Source organism: Anser cygnoides, chromosome 7 (genome assembly GCF_040182565.1).
Source record: "Anser cygnoides isolate HZ-2024a breed goose chromosome 7, Taihu_goose_T2T_genome, whole genome shotgun sequence".
NCBI lineage: Eukaryota > Metazoa > Chordata > Aves > Anseriformes > Anatidae > Anser > Anser cygnoides.
Window position 1 is genome coordinate 8954321 of NC_089879.1, and position 22785 is coordinate 8977105.

At 49.1% G+C, this 22785-nt stretch overlaps 1 protein-coding gene across 2 annotated transcripts; it reads right to left on the bottom strand.

The window, feature by feature from the left end:
* Positions 1-1741: 1741 nt before the first annotated feature.
* Positions 1742-21475, bottom strand: VWA2 (von Willebrand factor A domain containing 2). 2 transcript variants are annotated; one of them, XM_067000408.1, is made up of 14 exons: positions 21364-21475; positions 16569-16627; positions 15930-16004; positions 14782-14915; positions 13298-13407; positions 10516-10710; positions 10246-10376; positions 9538-9670; positions 8236-8291; positions 7273-7380; positions 6557-7138; positions 5728-6279; positions 2575-2697; positions 1742-2066 (listed from the first exon to the last, which is right to left on the bottom strand). In XM_067000408.1, the coding sequence occupies exons 2-14, from the start codon at positions 16615-16617 to the stop codon at positions 1945-1947; spliced, it is 2370 nt and encodes a 789-aa protein (XP_066856509.1). In that variant the 5' UTR covers positions 16618-16627; positions 21364-21475; the 3' UTR covers positions 1742-1944. The 2 variants fall into 2 exon arrangements, with proteins under 2 accessions (XP_066856509.1, XP_066856508.1); XM_067000407.1 differs by lacking the exon at positions 21364-21475 and adding an exon at positions 21120-21357.
* Positions 21476-22785: the final 1310 nt, after the last annotated feature.

Genomic DNA, 22785 nt, shown 5'->3' on the forward strand with positions numbered 1-22785 from the left:
TCCGCACCATAAAACACAAACCACGACTTTAGATGCTCACTGTGAATCTGATGGAGCCCATTCTCCCTGTAACAAGAGACAACCGACACTTTTATAGCAGGGGAAACGCATAGCTACAGCCCTGGCTAAGTCAGTAATTGTAAAGGTTTCATTTCTCTTCCTGTCAGCCCTTCCTTCAACCAAACCTCCGTTTTGCTGTGCCTCGGGCACCAAAGCGCACAGACAATCTACTGAAGCGACAGTGAAAAGAGAGAGGAAATTCCCCTTTTCCCCTAACCTGTTTCTCCACAAGGTGTGATAGCATCGCTCGTGTCTTGGCGCCAGCTTTCATCCCCAAGAGTGCCTTACACAGTTGTTCTTTTGACAATGAACCTGCGGAATAATTTGGGTCTCTCTCTGCACATCTAATGTTACTATTCAAACGCTGAGCCAGGACATCTGGGTGAGGGCATTTTTCCTCTTCCGTGAACAACAGCCACAATTGTCACAAGGGCTGGCAGTCGCAGTTGATGTCTCTGCCTCAGCCCTGTCCAGAGCTGCTCTGGCTCTGCCGAAGTGACGGGTGCCATGGGAAAAGCAGCAGAGAACAACCCCACAGCGCGAACCTCGGGCCCTGGGGAGCGATTACACACGGCTTATAGCTCCATGGGCAAACTGACCCGGTGATCCAGTGAGGCTCAGGATGCAAGCGAGAGGCCAAAGCGTCTTTGGAGACACGTGAACCATCACAGCCCATCAGAGCCCGGCTTGTGCTGCAGGGACTGCTGCTGTGCTGGGAGACAAGGTCGGCTTAAAGCAAAGAGGGGAGGGAGAAATGCCATGAGGCTCATCCAAAAAAAAAAAAAAAAGTAAAAAAAACACATACCATACGAAGTCAACAGCAAAGAAGTGGCCAGCAGGAGGAGAAAGGAAGCGGTGGATGAGATTTGGGAAGAGATGTCCAGGCCTCTTCCTCTTCTGTGCCCTCTGCTTTGGAGCTGCACAAACCATTGAATGCTCTTGCAAAACCAATCATTTTCAAACCTCTCTCCTTATCAAAAATGGGCAGCTACAAAATGCCTGTGAAACTAACCATATCAGATCAGTCCACATAAATTCAGAGAAGAGAGCGGCACGGACAACTTACGAAACAGAACAGAAACTCACAACCAGATCTCCTTCCTCGTACTTGTGTTCCTGTAGGTATCTATCAAGCCGTTCACTGCGTCACCCGCTGCCTAACCAGGGAGGCAGCTGTGACCAAGGGTCCTGACTGGGTCTGTGAGACCTCAGGATCCATCTCAGTTTCCCCAGTCATGCTCCCTCCTTAACTGCGAGGTGATGCTCAAAAAGCTCAGAAAAGAGAACATTAAGAAGCAACTTCCTCATTAAAAAAAAAAAAGCCAGTAATTTCATTCTGCAGTTTTTCCATTGAGAACTAACTCTGGCCAAGATCAAGGAGTCAAATTCAGAAAGACAAACAAATCTTTAGGCTGATCCAAAAACTAACATCAAGATTACAGCTGACTAAGAGTGTGACCCAGCCCATTGGCTCAGTTGATTCAATACTTCCTTAAAAATCTCTGTGCACTGGGAACAAAGCTGCAATCTACACTATCCCCCATCGGTGGAAACTCCAGAATTGCTCAGACTCCCACATAATTTTAGACTAACTCAAAGATCTTTCAAGAAGACTGTTAACAAATAAAAATCCCACAGCACCAGAATTCCAGATGAGGAAATGCAAAATGCCAACAATAAATACTGAAACACAAATATTTACTTGATTCAAAAAGAAAGCAAGCACCGGAAAGTTTGTGTGATGCAGGAACTGGGAACATCCTCAGCATGGCCTTGGTGCCAGTCACTTGATCTGGGCCAAGGCCAGAGGTGGCCGGGGGGGTCGTGCCTGCGAGCAGCAGTCCGTGTTGGTGGCAGGAGAACCGGGGCACTCGCACCCCTGCATCAGCGTCTGTGGTCCCTGTGCCTTTGGGCGCTGGAGAAGTGCTGCAAAGCCCTTGGTCCCCACTGCGCACGGGAGTCCGGAGGAAGGCCTGGGGATCTCAGGGAGTCACCCCGGAGAGTTCCTGTTGCAGAAGGAGAGAAACGCAGCTGGGATAAGGGCTTTAGGACCAAGGGATAAGCTCGGCACCTTACGGCCCAACAAACGCCATTAGACAACTCCGAGAGTTATCTAACGACAGATAACTATTAGAGTTAGCGATAACTCCGTCCCTTCAAAGGGCAGCCGGAGCTTCCCATCCCAATAGCCCAGGAGGGTTCGTTTCTTCAATCAGGGCCCACAGGACAGGGGAACAGAACGGAGGGGAAGACTACCAAAATTATTACACCTTGGGCTTCGGCTTTCTTGGTGAATGCATAAAACAGGGTGCAGCTTCCCGAGAGATGCCCTCAGCATCCCAAACCTCTCTGCTCTCCGGGCGACACACCACGCCAGCACCAAGGCTACCAGCGAGCTGTCAGGGAGTTACAGCCACGTCTCTGCTCAAGGGAGAGGTGGGCATTTGGGAGCGGTTCAGCGGGGCTGGGCCGAACGGACGAGGCCCGTCACGGTTGGTGTCTGCTGAGGCTTACTGCTCTCGCAGTGGGGTCCTTCCCAGCCGCGGCATTCGCAGCGGTAGCTTCCAGGCCCGAGGATGCACACGCCCTGGTTCAGGCACGGGTTGGGTTTGCACAGGCTCACGGGGCTCTTCGCTTCTGCAACAAACAGCAGGACAGCAGGGTCAGGCACGTCGGCAGAGTGGTAATCGTTAAGACCCACGTCCATCAGGAACATTTCCAAAAAGACAGCAGCTAAATATCCCCAAGGTCAGGAGATGTCAGCTGGGGCGAGCGGGGTGGGAGGCACACAGACATGGCAGAGGGCGTACGCCTACGGCCCTGTTGGTACACAGAGGGCAGACTCCTCTGTGTTTAACCTGGAGAAGAGGAAGGATGGCTTTGCTAGATGTTCTGATATCAAAGGAAGCATCTTCAGAGCCGTGCACTGAAGACACGAGCGCTTCTAAACCTCCCAGATCCAGACACCGCCAGTGCAGAGCGAGACACGTGCCCTGCTCCAAGCAGTTCACAAGCCCAGGCACCCCCGGAGTTCAAACCCCACTCGCCCTGGAGAGGGCCTGAGCTTGTACCAGAGGGCAGCAAGGACAAGAAGTCAGCTGGGCAGCAGGGATGGCATGAGGGGAAAACAATACGGGAAATATTTCGGTGCTTTTTTCTTGGAGATCTGAGAGAAAAGCCTGCAACGGTAGCCTGGGCTGTAATTAGCTCTGTTCTTGTGAAATACGGGGCAGATTTCCCAGCTCTCCGAAAGGAGCAGACCTCAGCTGGCAGCAGGGCTGGCAGCGCTTCCTGCTGTGAATACGCTAGGTTACATAGCGGCATCCCTGAGGAATTCGCTTCCAGCCTTCTGGCACCTCTACCGCAGCGTTGGTAAAGGTGTGAAATTCCTCCGGGGAACCACGGCGTGGCGTAGGGCCTGCACCCGCTAGCCTCGCCCTTTGCTCCGCAGCAGGAAAAGCAGACAAAGGGAGTAGGAAAGGAAGGAGAGGGAAAGAACACAACTTCTATCCTCTATCCACAACAGTTACTACAGATCACAACACGTTACAGTCGTTCCCCCTGTACAGACAACGATGATTGCACATCAACACTCAAACCTACACCTGAGACAGGCAGAATTATCACTGACGCCAGTCCTAGATTTGAGGGATCTCAATCATCAGTTCCTGTTGACTTTACATGGAGTCAAGCTGACTTCAACAGCCTTTTTGTTGTGGTGAGACACCCCGGATGGGGTCCTGCCTGACGGCGCGTCCCCAGGACAGGTGCCTTTGCCTTCATGGCAGGGTGGCAGAGCTGCTGGCAACCAAAGCCAGAGGCCCCTCTCAGACCTACCACACTCCTTCCAGGCCCCGGCTGCTCCCCAGAGAGCTTTCCTGGTGCTCTGCTCCACACGCCTTGTGTCCACCACTTCCCTCCACGCCTGGCTCACGGCACAACCTGGGGATCCCTGTTTGGGGGAATCATGCTATTCCGCCCAGACACCATTTCTCTGAACTCAAGCCTCCCGTTAACACAATATCACCTTAAATCAGCTTCTTTCACTTCGGGGAGTTTACCCTTTGATGATGCCTGTATTTCTATTAATTTGTTATTTTATATAATTAGTGCTTAGGATCCTTTCTCCTAGACCCCAGGTCATTTTTTATGGTCTCTTTTCAGCTAAGCCTCGTAATAAATACAATACTCCAGGTGTCCAGAGGCAGGGTCTGTTTTTCACATACTTTTATCACGAGTCTTTCTTTTTAAGTCCTTTCACAGACAATGGTTCTGTTATTAAGTCTTGGACTTAGAGTAGAAGAGTGAATGAAGGGTTTATCTTTACATCAGCCTGGGTCCCAGCCTCTATAGTACAAACAGTGATTACCTGCACGTGAAATGAAAGCAACGATTCAGTCTCCAGAAATGGTATGTTATTAGCCTGAATCATTGAACCTTGCTGTCTCTTCCCCTTCATCTGTGTCCTTGTGGTTAATTTCATGGTAGAGGAGATTGTTTTTATAATAACACAGCTGAAAATACCGCTGTAATAGCAGCGCATTGAACATCTCCAGGTAGGAACTGCCTGCAGAGGCCTGCCAGGAGACAGGCTCCTCGTCCCAAAGAGACAGCTCTGGCGTTTTTTCTAACCCTGAAAGAGCCACGGCATGCCAACAGATGAAAAAGACCTTTGATTGTGCTGTTAATCACAGCACTGCTCAACTTGCTTCTTCATTTGATCTTACTTATGGGTTAAAACATAACAAGACCAAAGAGCTAAATGTTATACTGATACAAATGAGAAGTAAGACATGGCATTTAAAAAGGGGGAGAGATGAGCTGGAGCAGCAAGGAACTAAAAGGACTTTCTCCACCACCAATGTCTGCAAACCAGGGCTGCTTTCCATTCTGAAAAGCTCATTTCAAACACAAGCACTCACACACAGCACACACGTGTTTCAAACTTGATTTCAGTATGCATTTTTTCCCAGCTGGGACTGCCCCTCAGAACTTGAAATTGTGAAGAAAGCACACAGACATGAGATTTACAAGAATATTTGAAAATTCTGCCCTCCTGAACGCTTTGGGAATAAGGATTTAGTCCTGCAAACAAAACTAAGCATAAGGTGTCTGAAGGCCTCAATTTATCAGTCTGCAGGCTCCAAAACCAGACAGATTTTGGATTTTGGATTAAATCCTGTGCAATGCAAACAAAATCTCAGTGTCCTGTAGTGGGATACTTGCTCAGGGAGCAACACTGTTGGCTGCAGAAATGCATCCCTTTAATCCTCCCTAACAGCACTTCAGAAGGTACAGTAACACAGAGCAAATTCTACAGATGTAAAGCAACATCAGAAAATGAGCAACTTCTTAGTCGTTCAGTGAAGGCAGAACCTGGACCTCGCAGGGCTGGAAAGAGCCAGTCACATGAAGCTTGACCTCACCGACTGCACTCAATATTGGGAAAGTTGGTTCCTGTTCCTTTAGGATTACTTTGGACAATCATCAGATCTCTATGTCATGGTCTCCCTGTCTGTAAAGTGCACGTGACAACACCAAGAGCACTCATTAACGCATCAGAAAACCCACAACAACAAGGACTACGTATGAAACTCCCCTCTATGCCTGTTTTATGAAGTTTACCACCTGCCAACAGCACAAATAGCGAGGTTGGGATGTTCTCACCTTCACAGATTCTTTCAGTGATAAGGTCCTGGTAATGCCGCAGGGCTTCATAGGAGGAGATGGGGACCAGGTAGGTGGGAGACCCAGCAACCCTCAGCAGCGCGTCCCTCCGTGCATCTCCAATGACGACCACAAACACCAAGACGCCGTTGTCCCTCAGCTGCTGAGCTGGGGCAGCTGCACCCTCCGTGCCACCTCCGTTTGTGAGCACCACCACCACCTTGTTGACACCGGGCCGTGCTCCTTTCTGCACTGTCATCACGTCACCGTAAATATGGCGTAAGGCACTGCCGGCAGAGGGCACGTCCCCGAGGAAAGGCGCTTGGTCGACTGCTTGGAGGAGAGCTGAGTTGCTCGTGTGGGTGTCCAAAGCAAACACGGTGTGAGCTTTGCTGCCGTAGGCCACGAGGGCAATTTGGGTGACATCCCGGTTGATACTGAAGTGCGAAGAGCTGCTCTTGACGAAGTCCCTGAGCTGCAGAAAATTCTCCAGGCCAACTCCAGCTGAGGCATCCACAGCAAACACCAAGTCAAGAGGCTGTGCCTGGCAGCCTGGAGAGAAGGGTGCAAACAATGTAATTTTCAGAGTATATATGTACTTCTTTCTACCAAAAAGAGCAGTGGGGGCAAATGGTGGGCAAAATTCATCACTACTGATCACTGTGAAGGATGATCTAAGACCCTTTAATATCAGTAGATACAGCTCCATCATAAAAAGCAGCGATGGAAGCTTAGTCCCTGAATCCACGACCGACAAAAGCAAAACAAGGACCAGTGGAGTTCAGTGGTTTGACAAACCTATCATGAAATCCCTTCACCACTCTCTTACCTTCAGGATTGTCCACACTGCAGATTCTTCTCTGCAGCTCTGGGATCTTGTTGAACAGATCCTGGGGATCTGAGTAGACTATTGTCTGCTTCGGATTGCCGGTCACTTCAGCCAGCTCTGCTCCCACAAAGCTGCTGCCTACACCAATCAAGATGAGCTCTTGGTCCCTCGCATACTTGGCAGCTTCTGACACTGGGTCCTGGGACTTGGAGTCAGTGAGCAAGACAACCACGCGTGGGAGATCATCCTGCACATCTGCAAAGACTGGGGTGCTCCTAAAACCATGCTGTGCAACGTACCGCAGTGCTCTGCCTGTTAGGGTTCCTCCTCCACCGAAATTCAAAGCATCGATGCTCTTCATGAGACCAAATGCATCCTTGTGTTGTCCCACCTCAATGGGTATCCTGACATCAGTATCGTATTGGGCCACCCCCACGTTTGTTGGTGAGTCCCGGCCCACCACCGCTTGGAGGAACCTCTTGAGGAACGCCTTGTAGCGCAGGAACCCCTCCAGTGTGACCCCCGCTGAGCTGTCCATCAGGAAAAGGAGATCCACGCCACACTCGAGGCTCAGCTTTGGTGCTGAAAGGGAGAGAGCAATGTGTTATATACAGTGTATGCTGACCCCTGGAGTTGTTCCTGCGGCCCTGCCATGGGCACCGCCAAGGCAGGACACAGCTGAGAAGGAAGGAGGGAGAGCACAGGTTCACACCTACCGCAGTGGACATCTCCTCCATACCCGACCGGGCACAGGCAGTGGTATTTGTCCAGCCCCTCTGGGACACAGGTGCCACCATTCTGGCACGGCTGGGAGTCGCAAGGGTCTAAACGGGACCAGAGAAGGGAAAGACGGGGAGTCAGCAGGGAGCCTGCCCCTTCCCATCCTGTGCTGGCTCAAGAATGGCCTTTGGTGTGGAAAAGGGTCAAACTTCAGCCCGTCTTCCTGCAGCTGGAGCTAACGCAGGGCCATGTGCACCCTCACTCTCCTGGGATACTTCTCAAATAGACAGTGGTGAAGACAGCAAACCAGACTGACCTCACTGCATTTGCTTTCCAATAATGCCAATGAAGTTACATTCATGTAAATACAAAACAGTTAAAAAACTCCTTGCAGTCCTTCCAGATTTACACCAGCAAAGAAAGAAAAGATCTCACCTGTTGCTTGGATAATGTTATACTGACAAAGAAAATAAAGCCACTGTTATCTGAACCAGCAAAGGGAGGGAGGCTAAGCGCAGAGCTCAAGTCCTGCAGCTATTTCCACTGTCACAGAAACAGGCTGACAATTAGCAAGTGTCAGGTTCCCTGCGGAACTGATGATGCCCACGGTACCCAATGAACGAGTGGAAGCATCCCACCCTGCACACCCTCAGATGGAGGGCTGTGGCTCTCCGCAGGCATCGGGAACAGGGCAACCCCCTGTCCCAGCAACACGAGCAGGTGAGGAGAGAACTGACTCCTCGGGTGGAAGGAGGAAAGGTGGGGAGGTATTTTAATTCAAAAGAATTCTGGTCATACATATCCATGAGATGACAAAATGGGATGTAGTATCAACTTCTTGCTGAAGATCACAATCCTTTACCCAGAACAAAATTTTCAGAAGTGAGGATAAAGACTGCATCTTTTTATATTACCTTTCCTGCTTGGTAAATAAAATTTCAAAAAAGGTATAACCTTACCTGGGCATACAGTTCGGAAGCATCTGGATGTGTGTTTTACCAAGACTTTTTTCCATCTGAAATAGGAAGTTTAATAATAAACAGGAAAATAAAATCTACCATGACTTTAAAGATTAACAAGGTACCTTCAAGGCTGACCTTACTATGTTTTCAGTGGAACACATTTTCTTTTGAAAAGGCAATTTTTCAAAACTAGCATCTCAAATAAAAACATCTGTTCTAAGTGGGGTGGTGAAAGAAATACAGATCTTTTTATCAAATCTACTCTTTTGCTTTTGAACTCTACTTCGACATTTTATGCCTAAAGATTATGGGCATATTTTTAAAGCTTCAAATGATATTTTTTTTTTAGTTCTTAAAGAAGGGATGTTAAACTTCAGGACATGTCTGAAGTTGTCTGTGTAATCATCCCCCAATATATCTGTGCAGCAGGCCATTCGTAGCACAGCCCAGATACAAAGTGATTTTAAAACATTTATCTGACTGCCCGATATTAAACCAAACAAATGAGGCATCCCCTCTAAGGGAAAATACCCACACACACAACAATTCCTGTACACCAACACTTTCACTCAGCTCTTGTTATCAGCAAAGAGAGCGAGAAGCTGCCTTCCTCTTCACAGCTCATTTTAAAGCATTTCCCTACTGCATTGACTGCAGCGATGACATCTTTTGGAGGACCTGGCAAGCTTTGTGGGTTCCCAGCTGCAGCCTCCCCTCTGGGCAAGAGGAAATTCCCCTCACGCAGCTCACTGCCATTGATCTAACAAAGTGCCTCCGTGTTCACAGCCCAGTTTTGGCACTGCCACATCATGACTGCGGGTATTTTCTACCAGTGCCTGAGGCTTCTGCACAGGACAGTCCCTCCCAGGCCACCCAAGCAAAGGAGAAGGGGCTCCTCTAGAGGGAAAACAGCCTGCAGGGAGGAAAACAGAACTAGCGCCCATGCAGGGAGCCAGACCTAGAAACCCCCTGTAGCACAGAGTAGGCACAGGCATGTAAACTTCCAGGCACCTCAGTTCAGCAGGTAGGAGACTAATCCCAATTCCATTTATAACCTTTTGGGTGCTCTTGGGAAAATCATCTTCTCCTTCTGCACCTCAGATGCTCCTCTTGCCCTTTTCAGACCAGCCAATGGTCAGAGCAGGGGTAGCTTCTTCCTAGGGCTATGCTCCATGCTTGCACCAGTGTTTCTAGGGATCTTCATCCCCATAAAGACACGGTCAGACAAAAGCCTCACTGCTGTATGTCCCTTCTTCTCTCTGTCCCTCTCACTCTGAGATCCGCGGGTGTCTGACTCACCTGTAAAAAGGGCACAGCGAAGCACGCACTGCATTTTGCTGCTTGGAGCCCTTCCAACAGACATAGTTTCCAGCCAGCTCTTTCACAGTTTCCAGGGTCCTGCGTTCACAAAGGTGGGATTCGACTTTGCAGCCTGTAGCAAAAAGCAAACCCGAACTGGGGTCAACTGCCTGAAAGTACCAAGTCTCTGTGGGAGTGGAGCAGCCCTTTGAAACAAACCAGCTTTCTTCATCTACCTGCCAACAGTTCAGGAGGCAGTGCTTCAAAGAGTCCTCGATGAGACCCCAGAAGAGAATTTCTCTGTTGTCAGTCTCACAGCCTACCCCGCCTCCTGGGGTACTCTTCAGCCCCCTCTGCTCTGGCTATAAAACCGCACTGCTGCGTCACTGCAGCAATTTTCAGCTCCTCTGGTGCCTTCATTACTCCTGTGTTTGATTTACTTCTACCTCTGGGCCACCCTAGTTCCCACATGGGTATCTCTTCCATCTCTTGCGAGGCCCTGGTGGCCTCCCCTTACCACACAGCCAAGTCTATTAGAAGATTTAGCACAACCGTGCTTATGAGCGAGGTCTGGTGTTCCCACTCTGAGAGGTCAACAGAGATACACCAAGACTTAGGTCTGAGACCCTTCAGGTCTAGAGAAGCATTTCAGACACCACCTCCTCTTTTCTCACTCAGTGACAGGGTCAGAGCTGGGGCTGAGGCTACCTGGGGCGGCGGCGCGGCAGACGGAGCCGGTGAGGGCGCTGTAGAGGCCGTTGGAGGCATCGGCGGCGTCTCCAGCGAAGAGCACGTGCTGCTCGGTGGGCTCGCTGGCCAGCAAGTGCAGCTCCTCCCACCTGCCAAGCAATGGGGGGGGTTCAATCACTCCTGTAACCAGGCCCTAAATGGTCCCCAAGGAGCTGTGTACCAAAACAAACCCCACGCTTGCCATTCGGTGAGCTGGGCCTTCGTGCCCAACGCTGTGGAGTTTCCTACCTTGGAAACTTGATTCCCACTGCAAAAACGGTGGTCCCTCTCTCCTTCACCTGCATGGCAGGCGTTGCGGTACTGCCCTGGGACTTTCCATCCGAAATGATGACCAGGATCTCAGGGACGGTCGAGTTTCTGCCACCCGGGAAGCCCTTGCGGAGAACGTATTTCAGAGCCCGGCCCGTGTCTGTGCTCCCACCTCTAGAGAGAAGGGAGATAAAATTGGAAAAGCAGAAATCAAACTTCCTCTCTTGCTATTGCTGATTTCCACATTTCTAACATCTGGAAGGGAGGAACTTCACTTATTTCCGTCTGTTGCCACACAAGGCATCCACAGAGACGTCCAAACCTGTCATTCTCGTCATCTTTCCACAGGTCCATCTATCCATCCTTACCTCTCTCCTCTCCAACCCACAGTTGTGTTAAGAAGACTTAATAAAACAGAGCACTCTAGAATATTTAAGTTTAATTTCCAGTTATGACAACTATCAACTGCTTCTGTTTTTCCATTTGAAAATGAAAACCACTTCTTTAAGAGTGGCTTGGAAAAGCGGTTTAACAGCAATCTCTTGTATTCCAGTCAGAAACACAGTACAAACGGCGATAATGAACAAAGACCAGCATCTCAAAAGTTTTCCTTCCTCTAGGCACATAAAAGTGGTATATATTCTCGCCACATATCATCCCTTTCCCTCCAGAGGATCTCCTGCCGTTCTGAGATGAGAGCTACAGCAGGGGAGCCACGCGTCGCAGCTTGTGGCTAAGAATCTGCAGGCTGGCAGTGGGCAGAAAGCCTTTGCCTCTTTCTCCCTGGTTAATCTGAGATCTGAGGTTTAATTTAAATTTTTTATTTTATTTTTTCTTTTTACAAAAGTCGTTTGTCCATCCTGTAGGAAAGCTCCTGAAAATACAAATGCTAAGCTTCTTAGTGTATTCCCAGAAACTCCATAGGACTGAATACAAGGCATGACTTCTTCAGGGCTTTGCCAGTGCCCTTTACACTACTAAAGTAAGCATAAAGAAAAGCCACCCGGTGCTCCGGTTGTCTAAACCTACCCTGAATTCAATTGAAAGCAATACCCTCATCTGCTGGGTTGCATGCCAGCAGCACTGGTGTGATAGGGAAGGCGCACCAGTCCCTGACATTAGCACAAGCTGTCCCCAGCCCTTCTCATGTTGGAGATGGGATCATCTGGAACAAGCATGGGGCCATTTAAAACACGATACAAGTTGTCGACATCAGCCCGTTCTTGTCCTTCCCCAGGAAACCATCCATTCCCTCTCACCTGCCCCCACAGAAGAGACCAATGCTGCTACTTTCCAGGGGAAAAACAGCAAAAAGATGGGCCAGTGCATTCAAAAGCTATTTGGATGAGATTCGCAGAAAAAGACCAACAGTCTCCAAACAAATCACAGAAGCCTCACCGCAGCCTGGTGCTGCCTCTTTTAAGTGCTCTCAGCTCTGTGCCCGGTGCAGGGGCTGAAGTTGGGAAACGCCAGGAGCACGTCAAGGAGGCTCTCAACTAAGATGTCAAACACCGTTTTTCAGAAGCCAACTGGAATCCATCCATAACTATTTTATCTACTCTGAAACGTCAGTTTTTCATTTAAGCTAGATGAAATGGCTGAGCACAATGTCATTATTTCTGTTCAATCTGTCAGCATCCGTCTGTTGTCAAAGAATTTCAGTGCCAGACACCAAACACTGCTTCGCTTTCTCTACTCTCAGACTTATAAGCAATAGCCAAGGAGGAGGAGTGTGTTGTTTTTTTTTCTTTCTTTCTTTCTTTTTTTTCTGGTAAGTTTTCCCTGTAACACAACAAAAGAGGTTTTCTTGATTTGATAGGCTTATCAAGAGCACTGCAACAAAACCCAGCTAACTGATGTTGATTAAAAGTCAGAAGTGGTCACATTGCTCGCAACATGTACACCGTGCTGAGAGCAGCAGGCATCCGCGAGAAAAGTTGAGCTAACCTTTCGCCCTAACGCAGATCAACAAAAGAGAAGGCACTCGCGGGCCGTATCGATACCTCATCTGTCACCAAAACAAGTGTTATTTGGGTTGGTTGTCAGGCCCTTTGCAGATCCAAATGTATTTCTTGGAGATGAAAAGTCTGGATGCTGAGAGCCTCTGAGAAGAGTGTTTCTTTGGGCTTCTGACTCCATTTCCTGAGGCCATAGGAACACATCCAAGTCATAACTTTCACGAAGAAAATTTCTGTCTGAAAACCCGATTTCTGCCTGAAAACCCAACTCCCTTGGATTCAGCAGATGCAAGGCATGCACAGATTTCGAGGGGCTAGCAATTCATCACTACCTGCTAGGTCAAAGGAAATCATAACCACCAAAACCCAAAGGTACACACTGTCCTGCCAGCACTCAGCCAGGCAGGAAGGCCACACTTGCTTTTTCCTCTGCAAGCCCACGGCTGTGGCTGTGCAAACTCCTCACTGTACGGCCCAGCAAACAGCAGCAGAGCGTCCCTGCACCTCCTGCCAGCAGGAGGAAGGATGTAACCCACCACCCAGCACAGAAACTCTCCCCTATCTACCACATTACAGTGTGACATTGGAAGCTTTCTCCCCTGTTAGCCTGCACTGACAAAGACAGAGCAGGACGCACGCTTGTCGCAGGCTGTGGATTATGGACCACGGGCACTGGCCATTCATCCCCCTTCCTACGGGTATCGCAGTGGTGCACGCAGAGCTGAGGTGGAAATCTTGGAAAACTCTCAGTCCAGAGATCACTCATAGCCCAGAAAAAGAGAAGAGCTGTAAAATAAGCTGACCTGAACACCGTCCTCTTGATTCCCTCTTTCACTTCTTGTTTGGTTCGGTATGAATCCAGCGGGAACTCAAGGTGGGGAGTTGAACTAAACTGTATCAGTCCCACACGGACCTAAAAGAAAAGGTTAAAGAGTATGAAAGAAAGGTGCGAGTCTTTTGATCAATTTACAGATTTAGAAACTCTAAATTGTATCACAACAAACATTGTTTTGCATGTTGAACCACTGGCACTCTAAATATACCTTAAAAAAGAGCATAAACCACAGCATTGCCTGTACTGATTACAAACAAGGCAAAAGAAGTTCAGCTGCAGACAACATTGGACGCTCTGCTACAGTCGCAGGCAGCTCAGGAACTGTATTTATCCATTCAGAGCAGCTCATAGCCTCAAGGATAATAATAAGTTTATAAATAACACCTTTTACACCAAACCATTGAGACACTGAGATGGCAATCTTTCCATTACTAAAAGCAGCTCCCTCTGGCACTGATCACAGCAGGTAACTCAAGGCAATTATTTTTCCACTGCCTCCTCTAAAACCATTTGCTATAGCTGAAAATGCAAACTGACTAAATTACCTATATTGGGCTATACATTCAGAATATTTCACTGAAGCCTTACAAGAAGCGTTATGGAATGTGACGTCTTGAAGGTAAAAAGGCTACTGATTTTCAGTCCTATGTAGGGATTAACAGAAAGACTAGGGGAAGCATGGTATTTAAGGAAACAATTCCTCAAATCTGCAAATATTGCAGGGACGAAAGAATAGAGTATCCAGCCAGGACCTGTCCTTAACCAAATTGTAATGGGAGGTTTCACAGGAGTGAAAACCTCCCCTCTGAGCAACATCCCTGTTGGCTGCAGAGAACGTAGGTCCACTAGCAGCTGAGGAGGACAAGAACATTGTGAAGACCTGTGGCAGCATGCAGATTCCCAAATGCCTCTGTACACAACTGGCATGAACTCCTCCTGTTCTGCCCTCTGGGCTTATTTTGGAGTAGGGACTTTCTAGAAGCAGGGCCAACAGACTGTGTCACGTACATCCCTACAGAGAGGTAGGGACCTCTCTACAGAGGACCTCTCTACTGTCCCTACAGAGAACTTGCCAGAGACTAATTCTGCTACTTTCCAGGGGAAAAAAAAAAAAAAAAAAGTTGCTACCATTTGTAGTCTGTCTATGAGCATCCAAAATCAAATAAAAATCAGTAAAACAAATGAAAAACCACACCACAAATCAGAATCTTTCACCTGAAAGATTACGTCTTTTCTCAAGACCAAATGGAACTGCTTAAATCCATGAAGAATCAAGAAGAGTCCTCCAGCCTGACTGCTTCACAAACCTTCGCTGCATCTTTCTGAATAAATATCCTCACCCCAAGGGAGCTGCCAGGATGAATTTTGCAATTTCACTCAGCATGCTATCACTGGCCTTCCCACACATCATCGAGCTGCTTGAAACTAAAATGAGACATTCCTGACACTCACCCTGCCTGGATGGATGTCCAAGGCATCGCAGAGTTTGCCTGCGAAGTGCTTAGACCTTTCAAAGCTGCCTTTGCCAACGCTGTAGGAGCCATCCAAGAGGAAAAGGATATCAACTGCGGCTGAGCACTGCATCACTAGGAGGGAACAAGATATATGCTGTGGGCTCACGCTTGGATCCGAGGCAATTGCAGAAGCTGGGCAGGCAGATTTTTTAGAAAACAATGAAACAAAAATTGGGAAAAGGAAAGGAAAGGAAAGGAAATAAAAGCACCTGCATTTATCAGTCTCTGGAAGTAAATGGCAAAAAATAAATAAAAAAATGGACCTGCAGAGCACAGAGTGGGGAGATCCCACACTCCCAACCCAAACCCTGCACGCTCTCCTTCCTGTTCTGATCAGGACAGCTCAGAGCTGATGGTTTGCAAGGCTTCCACCTGAGATTTCAGGTCCCCAGCCCGGCCCCCTGGGCTCTGTGGAATCGAGGGAGCTGGCAGCTCTGGTGAGAACATCCAGCGAGATTGTGAGCTGCGGGGCGAGTCGCTCTCCCAGCCCACAGAGTAGGCACTTGCAAGGCACGCCGGCCCCCGTGGAGCCAGATGTGTTTCATCTACAGCACAGTGTTCAAAGCACGCTCTGCTTTTGTAAACTCAAACTCTGCACAGCTCCAAGGCACTGACAGAAACACGTTTCACAAAGATCTGACCATTCTCCTGCCTTCAGGGCCGTGTCCCTGTGTCACCCCTGCCTGCAGGAACACGCCGACTTCCCCGTGCATGTTGTTGAGGCATCGTGCTGCAGGGGAAGCCCCTCATCCCTCTGGCAGCGCACGCAGCCAAGGGGCTGGTGGTGATGTGCACCAGGGAGAAACGTCCACGTGGAGCACACCAGGATGGAAAGTCTGAGCTGAACATACGGCGCTGCTGCGGGATGGGGCTGGAGGGCACGGCCGGCATAAGAAAAGATGTAAATTGACAGGCAGACAATAGCAAATGTCTAACAGGAGAATGCATGATATAGTCTGTAAGTAGGGGGGGACTTTAGGAACTAATAGGGCCCCAAAAGAAAAAGAAAACAAACAAAAACACAAGAGAAACTAGGAAAAAAAGAATTCAGAAAGTAGAAGGCTTGAGTTATAAAAACAAACTTACGCTGGCCAGCAGCTGAAATCTTGCCAATCATCTCCTGGTCAGCATGAATTTCTTGTATACCCATCGCCAGCAAAACTGTGGGATCAAACAGATCCATCAGTACCAGAAACTGCCTTTAAAAAAAAATAAATGCGGCCTTTAATCTGCAGCAGTAAAAATGCTGTTTTGCTGGGCAGATTTCACACTTGCAAAACATAACGTGGTGATGCAGCTCAGCCCATCAGCACCCCCAGGAGGAAATTCCTTCTGGCAGGGACACGGACACAATTTGCCACGCACCTCACTCCTGCACAAGGGAGGACGGTGCCCCCGCTCACTGCAAGCTGTGCCAGGCTCCGGCTCTGAAGACCGCAGCCACAGGACACACCAAACAGCTGCAACTGGAGACATCTACGAACTTTTAATATCATAATAACAGCATCAGCTTTTCCTGTTTCAAATAGACTCTTCACATAGAGTCACGTGCGTTTGAAAAGCTGTTTCTCCAGGTACTGTTTTCCCCCTGTCCATGTAAAGCAGAGGCTTACATGAAAACCTCCTGGATTCAGCTCTTGCACCTCCGAGCACAGAACTCCAGCTGCAGACGGGGAAGCATCTGAGAGAGAAACCACTGATGCAGAAAGACGACTTTAAACGTACCTTGGGGAAGCAGGAAAACGCAGATGGACTCAAGTGGCAAGAGGCTCATGGCGACAAACCTAAGAGAAAAGAAAAAAATGAAAGGAATATTAATCCAATTCCTAAAGCAGGTTTCTTTGCCTGCAGCTAAAATCGCCTTGCTGGTTGTCTCATGAAGAGCTCCAAAATGTCTGGTCTGAGTACAAGCAGCGAATGCAGCTGTCCTGGGAAGAAGGGTGGGAAACAGGAAACAAAACATTGAAATAGAAGGAATGATAGAGAAGAAAGCTCCTCCTGTATACCTTGTATACTCTTCTTCCCAAGCCCAGAAGGAAGCAGGCTTGGCAGGGGAAGGCGGGACTGCCCAGCCCTTCCTCAACAACACTGCCTCAGGCTCTTTCGTGCCTCGTGTTTTCTGAGGACTGCTTTCTGGGGAGATGCTTTTATGTGCAAACGTCCAGCAAAGGACTGCTTGTTTTCTGTGAAATCAGAAAGGCTGCCATCACTCTGTAGGTGGACTTCAGTGACACTTTCAAACGTGCCCAGATTTAGACCAAGCCTGTCTGGCAGAGGCCTTGTCTTTCTATTTAAGATGTGTATATTTAATTTTTTTCCAGATTGGGAGTGCTGGGTACACTCACCAGGGCAATTCTGACCTGACTCAGGCTGGGTTTTGGTCTCCCTTATTGCAAAAGCAGATTTTTGTTGCATAGTTAAAGACAAATAAGCGTGTTGCTTGACCACCACCTCTACGCGTCAATTATTTTTCTGTGAAGACAGAGGGGGCTTTTCACAGGAAAGACTCATCTCTGCAGCTAATGATACATTAAATAAATAGGAAGAACCTGCACTTTTTGGTGAAATCACCAGAACAGGCCCGTTCCCATCGCTCCAGATGCCAGTGCTTTGAAAGCACAACCTGGCAAACCTCGCGCTTCAGAGAAACAGAGGCCAGGAAGCAGCTTCACGGGTTTTCATGTGGGGCCACCATGCTATCAGCCACGCCACCTTCAATTGCTGCCCCTCTCCAGCACATTTCTGTATGTTAGCTCCACCAGGAACACATTTATTCAGTCAGAGCTGAGCACCGGGTCCTCTCAGGCCCGGACCTGACTGACCACCCCGGGCCCTGCTCAGTTCTGGCTTCTCACTCCCTCAGTTTCCACAATTTTTTAAGTCAGGCCCCAGCCTCTGCTGTTTCCACAGGTGGGAAGCCCCCGGTGACACACAGGTGTACATCCAGGAGTCCAGGGACACGTAAAACCTGAAACCCCAAGACACCAGCCAAGCTTTAAGCAACAGAGGCTGCTCTTCTGGGCAGGCTTTTCCATAAGAAAGGACGCCGTGCACCTTGCCAAAACTGCCTGGCACAAAACAACGCCATGAGGTGCTATTCCCTGTGTACCCATACAAACACACCCACCACTTCTATGGGCGGTTATCAGAAGGGTTACCACCTGCACTGCTTTGGGGCAGATGTTCCTCTTGTGCTGGGACAAGAAGAAAAACGGGTAAAAGTACCTGTCACAGCTGCTTTAATTAAATACCAGCTCTTTTCATGGCCCCATTGCCACGTAAACCCACTACACTGAGACCTGGCTTGCAACAAAAGGCATCCTCCAGCTTATTCTCCTAACTGTCCTCCATTTATTTAATAGCAGGAGAGAAGGCAGAAAGGATTATGCTGCATATTCGTCAAAGCGTGACCTTAACAAGCCAGCGACACCCTGACAGCACGGTTGTAACGTGGTGCCTCCCCTCAGTGCCAGTCTGCCGGAGAGGACGTGGCACCGGCTCGCCGAAGGGAACCCGCTGCCCTACCCGCACGAAGGAGGTTTCCTGGAGGCTGGAAGTTTCCTCCCAAAGGTGGATTTGCTGTCCAAGGCAAGGCATTAATCGCAAGCGATGCAATTCTCATTGCTTCATCTCCTAAGGCTTGCTAAGAGGTTGGAGGCAGGTGGGACGCATCTATGGGGAACTCCAGGTGTCCCCTCGGCCCTTTGGGGACAGCTAATGGGGAGAAATGTGAGCCAGAGATGCAGGGGGAGGAAGGAAGAAGACAGGAAAAGTTTAACTGCTGCTCAAACGCACACTAAAAAAAATCAGTCTAAAACTTCTGACGCTTTTTTTTTTTCCTCCTACAAGTGATAAACAAGATTAATTTTTCGTAATATGCTTGACAAAACCAGCTCGTTTACTCAAAACCCTTGGTTTTGCACCAAGTAAGGGTTTTGACAGGCTCTTTTCCCCAGGGCAAGAAGGGCTCCTGCACACAGACCTTGATCTTGCAGCACCGCTCACACGGGGCACTGTCAAAATCTAGGTATTGCACATCAGGTCCTGCCAGAGCCACGAGCCACAGAACAAAAGACACTTTTCTGACCCAGGAGCTTGTGCTAAACTTATTGTGCAGTTTGTTCTGACAGCCGTGCTCACGCTAGTGACTTTGCCTGTGGCTAGAGCAGCAGGAGTGTTCCCGGGAATGCCTCATCCTTTTCATCCCTTGCTGGATGTCACATCTGAGGCCACCCCCGGGAGCCAGAGCACCTCAAGCACTGAGCACTTGCTCTCAGCAGCAAGCAGCAAGTACAGATGCCAGGAAGAAAAGCTTTGTGTAGTGCCTGAGAAAAGGGGAAAGGTGATCTGTGTGAACTTGGTTTTCTTGAGATAAACCAACAGCAGTGCAAGAAAAAACACAAAAACAATACAATTACACTGAGGTCATGAAAACGTGCAGAGGACTGGGTCCTGTACCCTGCTGGGATCTCATGCAAGGCTATGGGCTCAGCTGCAGTCACTGTAATCGTCCCCTCCTGCCCCGTGCAGGTCTGGGAAGGCCACAGCTGGTGCCTGTTTGGGGTCTGTTCTGTGCCATCCCAGCCAGAAGCATCCCCACCTGAAGTGGGTCAGTGAGCAATTTACCTGCACCGTGAGCAGGTGCAAATGGTTCCTAGAGGAGGTGGGAGAGGGCCAGGCTCCCCGCATCCTTGTGGCTTTCCTCTGCACCTCAGCAGGAAGACACGGTTCTGCTTTATCCCTCAGCAGTAAGAATCTGTCCTTAAAACACTGAGGATCAAGCTGGTTGTTAACAAATAGAAGCCTCAAACCACAGGTACCTGCTGGCTGGCTCGGAAGGACAAACCTCACAGCATCAGATGTAGGAATAAATATTGCTGTGGCAATCCTTCCTCTTCCCCTAACACCTAATCCTGCAGAAGAGGAATTCTAGCTTTCCTAGCCAGTCAGTTGTAGCGGTTACCTACAGCAGGGGCTGGAGGAAGGGAAGAAAAAATCCTTCTTTTGTCAACTCTGGTATTTAATTTAGCCCTCAGAACACGAGACAGTCTGTCCTCATCTCAGCCTGTATGACGCCAAGATGTTCTTGATCATCACATACCCAGCCCCTTTCACAAAACCAAGCAGAATTAACACCACCTTATCCTCCTGCTGCATCTCTGAGAGCCCCCGGGGAGAAGGCACAGCCTGGGAATTCTCCATGGCACCACTCCTGCAAACTACAAGCTGCTACCTGCACGCATTTTCAGGACAGAGGTTTGTGGGCCCTTCCTAAAGGAACTTCAGAGAGTGGGAATCCTCCTTTTTTTTTTTTTTTTTTTCCTACAGAAGCAGGATACGATCAAATTTTTATTATTAATTTTTCACCTGCATGTACCTCCTAGGCTGACCCCACTGAACAGATACCTTCAAGAGCACCCAAAAAGAAGATAGTTTGCTGTCCCAGCACGCCCTACACACACACAGGCTCTCCAGCACAGCCAGCTCAGACGAAAGGGAAATGGGAAAGCGTGTTTATACACGGTGCAGGTCTCCTGGTGATGCCTCATCTTCACTATGCAAAATTAAACATGTAAAATGGCAGGCAAGTTACCAGAAGCCCCCATTAAGTCATTTTCACAATTTCCGAGCCACGCTTTAATGTCTGTTCACATATTACTCAGCTGACATGGAAGCAGCATCCTTCCCCTTTCCTTTCCTCCTGATTTTCTAAGTAGCAGCTCTGAGGAAGGCATCTTCATCCCTCTTGAACACAGGCAGGGTCCATCACCCAGCTGTGAACCAGAGCCCTCCCCTCGCCAACACACCAGGAAAAGCCGCTCCATGCACTCTCAAAGACAGAAGCCACTTAATGACCTCTCCTTAACGAACTACAAGCACCCGGACACATCACAGACACCGTTTGAGGTCCTTCAGTCCTTGCGGAGACTCGATGAAGCCTTGTGGCTTCGGAAGGAGGCCATCAGCGAGGCCACCAGACACAACCTGCCCGCGAGCCTGCCCTGACAAGTCCAGCGCATCTCCCCAAACCCATGACAAACGAGCCAGCCGAAAGCCTCGAAGCAGGGGCTAGGGCTGGTTTATCTGTTCATTATTTCAGCAGCCCAGCGCTGTTTGTGCACCAAGTGCTCAGGAAGCCTGGCCAAGCCACCCCAGCACGGCTCCCGCTCGCAGCCTCCCCTCGGTGCTGGGATCCCCAGACCCGGACGGGGGCTTTGGGGCCACGGCAGCCCCTCGGCCTCCCCACCCCGCATCCTCCCCGGGTTGGAGCCTCACCTCCGGGGGCTTCTCCCTCCCCGGCCTCGGCGGGGCAGCGGCGGGGGTGGGCGGATTTCGGCCGGGAAGGAGGCGAGGAGGCCGGGAGACCGCCGGCCCCCTGCACCGCCTGGCTCGCAGCCGTCTTTGAAGCAGAGAGGGAGAAGTCAGCCCCGAGAAGAGGTAAAAGGTGAGATCTTCAAGCGCTGACGCGGAGGTTACCAGCCGAACGGGAGAAAATGAAGTCGCTGCGGGTGCATTTTACCTTAATGTGGCGCGGCCCTTGCACACCTGCTGGGTTTGCCCGGCCCCTCTGGCCCGGAGGTGCACGCACGCCCCCCGCCAGCTGAGGCGGCCTCGCCTCCTCAGCCATCCCCGCCTGCCCCTTCCCCGGCTGCGTAACGAGCTCCAGGAGGTGCAGGGGGGGAAAAAAAATAAAAAAAAAGTGCGCTAGGTTTCATTTCAGAGTCACACTGTTGTACCTACTCATCCTAGAGCCTGAGTGTAGCTGACTTCAGCACACCTGGGACAGGCTGGCTAGGGAGGGCAGGTGTCTAAAAACAGGTAAAACAGGACCAAAAACAGAGGTAAAAGCCAGACCAGCTATGAAATAACTTACTTCCCTTACTTACTTTGATGGGGGATGATAGGATCATTCCCTACTGCTTGTTTTCCAGCTAAAACTACTTTTTAATCAATGAGTGAACACTACATTCAGACCCTACACCTAGAGGGGTTATTTAGGGCCCCTTTTTAGAGTTATATGAGCTATATGATGTGTAACTGAAAGAGAACTGCATGAGTTAACACTTCTCGAAAAGCATTAATTTCATGGTTCCTGGAGTCACACATAGCTGCAGAGCGTGACAGGTTCTGAATCCTGTGCCTGACCCACCTCGAGACTCTATCACATTCAGGAAGGAGCAGCTGATGCATACAGTGCCTGAGCACTGCTCCTGTAAACAGAAGTAAAAGATGCACTTAAGAGAGAAGGTATCAGACCCGCTTACAGGTGGGGTTTTAAAGCAGACAGCAAGACCTCAGGATTCCAAGCCCCAAGGCATCACTGACTACCGAAAGCACTGTACCACCCTAACCCGACAGACGGGTACAAATACTGGTGCTTGCATAAAATTAAGCTATTCTAGTCGAAGAATATCATGCACGTCTCTTCCCACACAAAAGCTAAACAGATCAATAATTTTGTAATCTGCACAGAAAAAAATATTTTCTTACCTCCACAGTATAGTACTAGTTAAGAATATACTACAATAGCAAATACTCAAAAAAGAACCAAACCAAATAGGGAATACTCCAGCTACTACAAACACTGTTCATAAATGAAAAGTCTTTTAAGGATTAAAACGAAACCCTGTTGTTTTTCAGTGCTATATCATTTTTATTAAGTTTTTCATTACCTCCATTTCAGAAGCTCCACATTATTACAGAGTTTCAGTTCATATTTGTTTTGCTTTGAGGATAAAGTTTCTAAGTAAAATTTAAGAGACTGGATGCTATAAATTCATGTATTTCTCATTACATCCTTGTGGTTTAACCCGGCTGGCAGCTAAACACCACACAGCCGTTCGCTCACCCTCCCCCCTCCCTCTCTGGGATGGGGGAGAGAAACGGGAAAGTGAAGCCTGTGAGTTGAGATAAAGACAGTTTATTAAGACAGGAAAATAAT

Coding starts and splice junctions, on each gene's coding strand:
- VWA2 (XM_067000408.1), bottom strand. CDS start 16,617: ATGAGCCTCTTGCCACTTGAGTCCATCTGCGTTTTCCTGCTTCCCCAA. Junction 14,916..15,929: donor GATTTCAGCTGCTGGCCAGC/GTAAGTTTGTTT, acceptor GTTCCCTCCTAG/TGATGCAGTGCTCAGCCGCA. Junction 10,711..13,297: donor ATCAAGAGGACGGTGTTCAG/GTCAGCTTATTT, acceptor CCTTCTCTCTAG/AGGTGGGAGCACAGACACGG.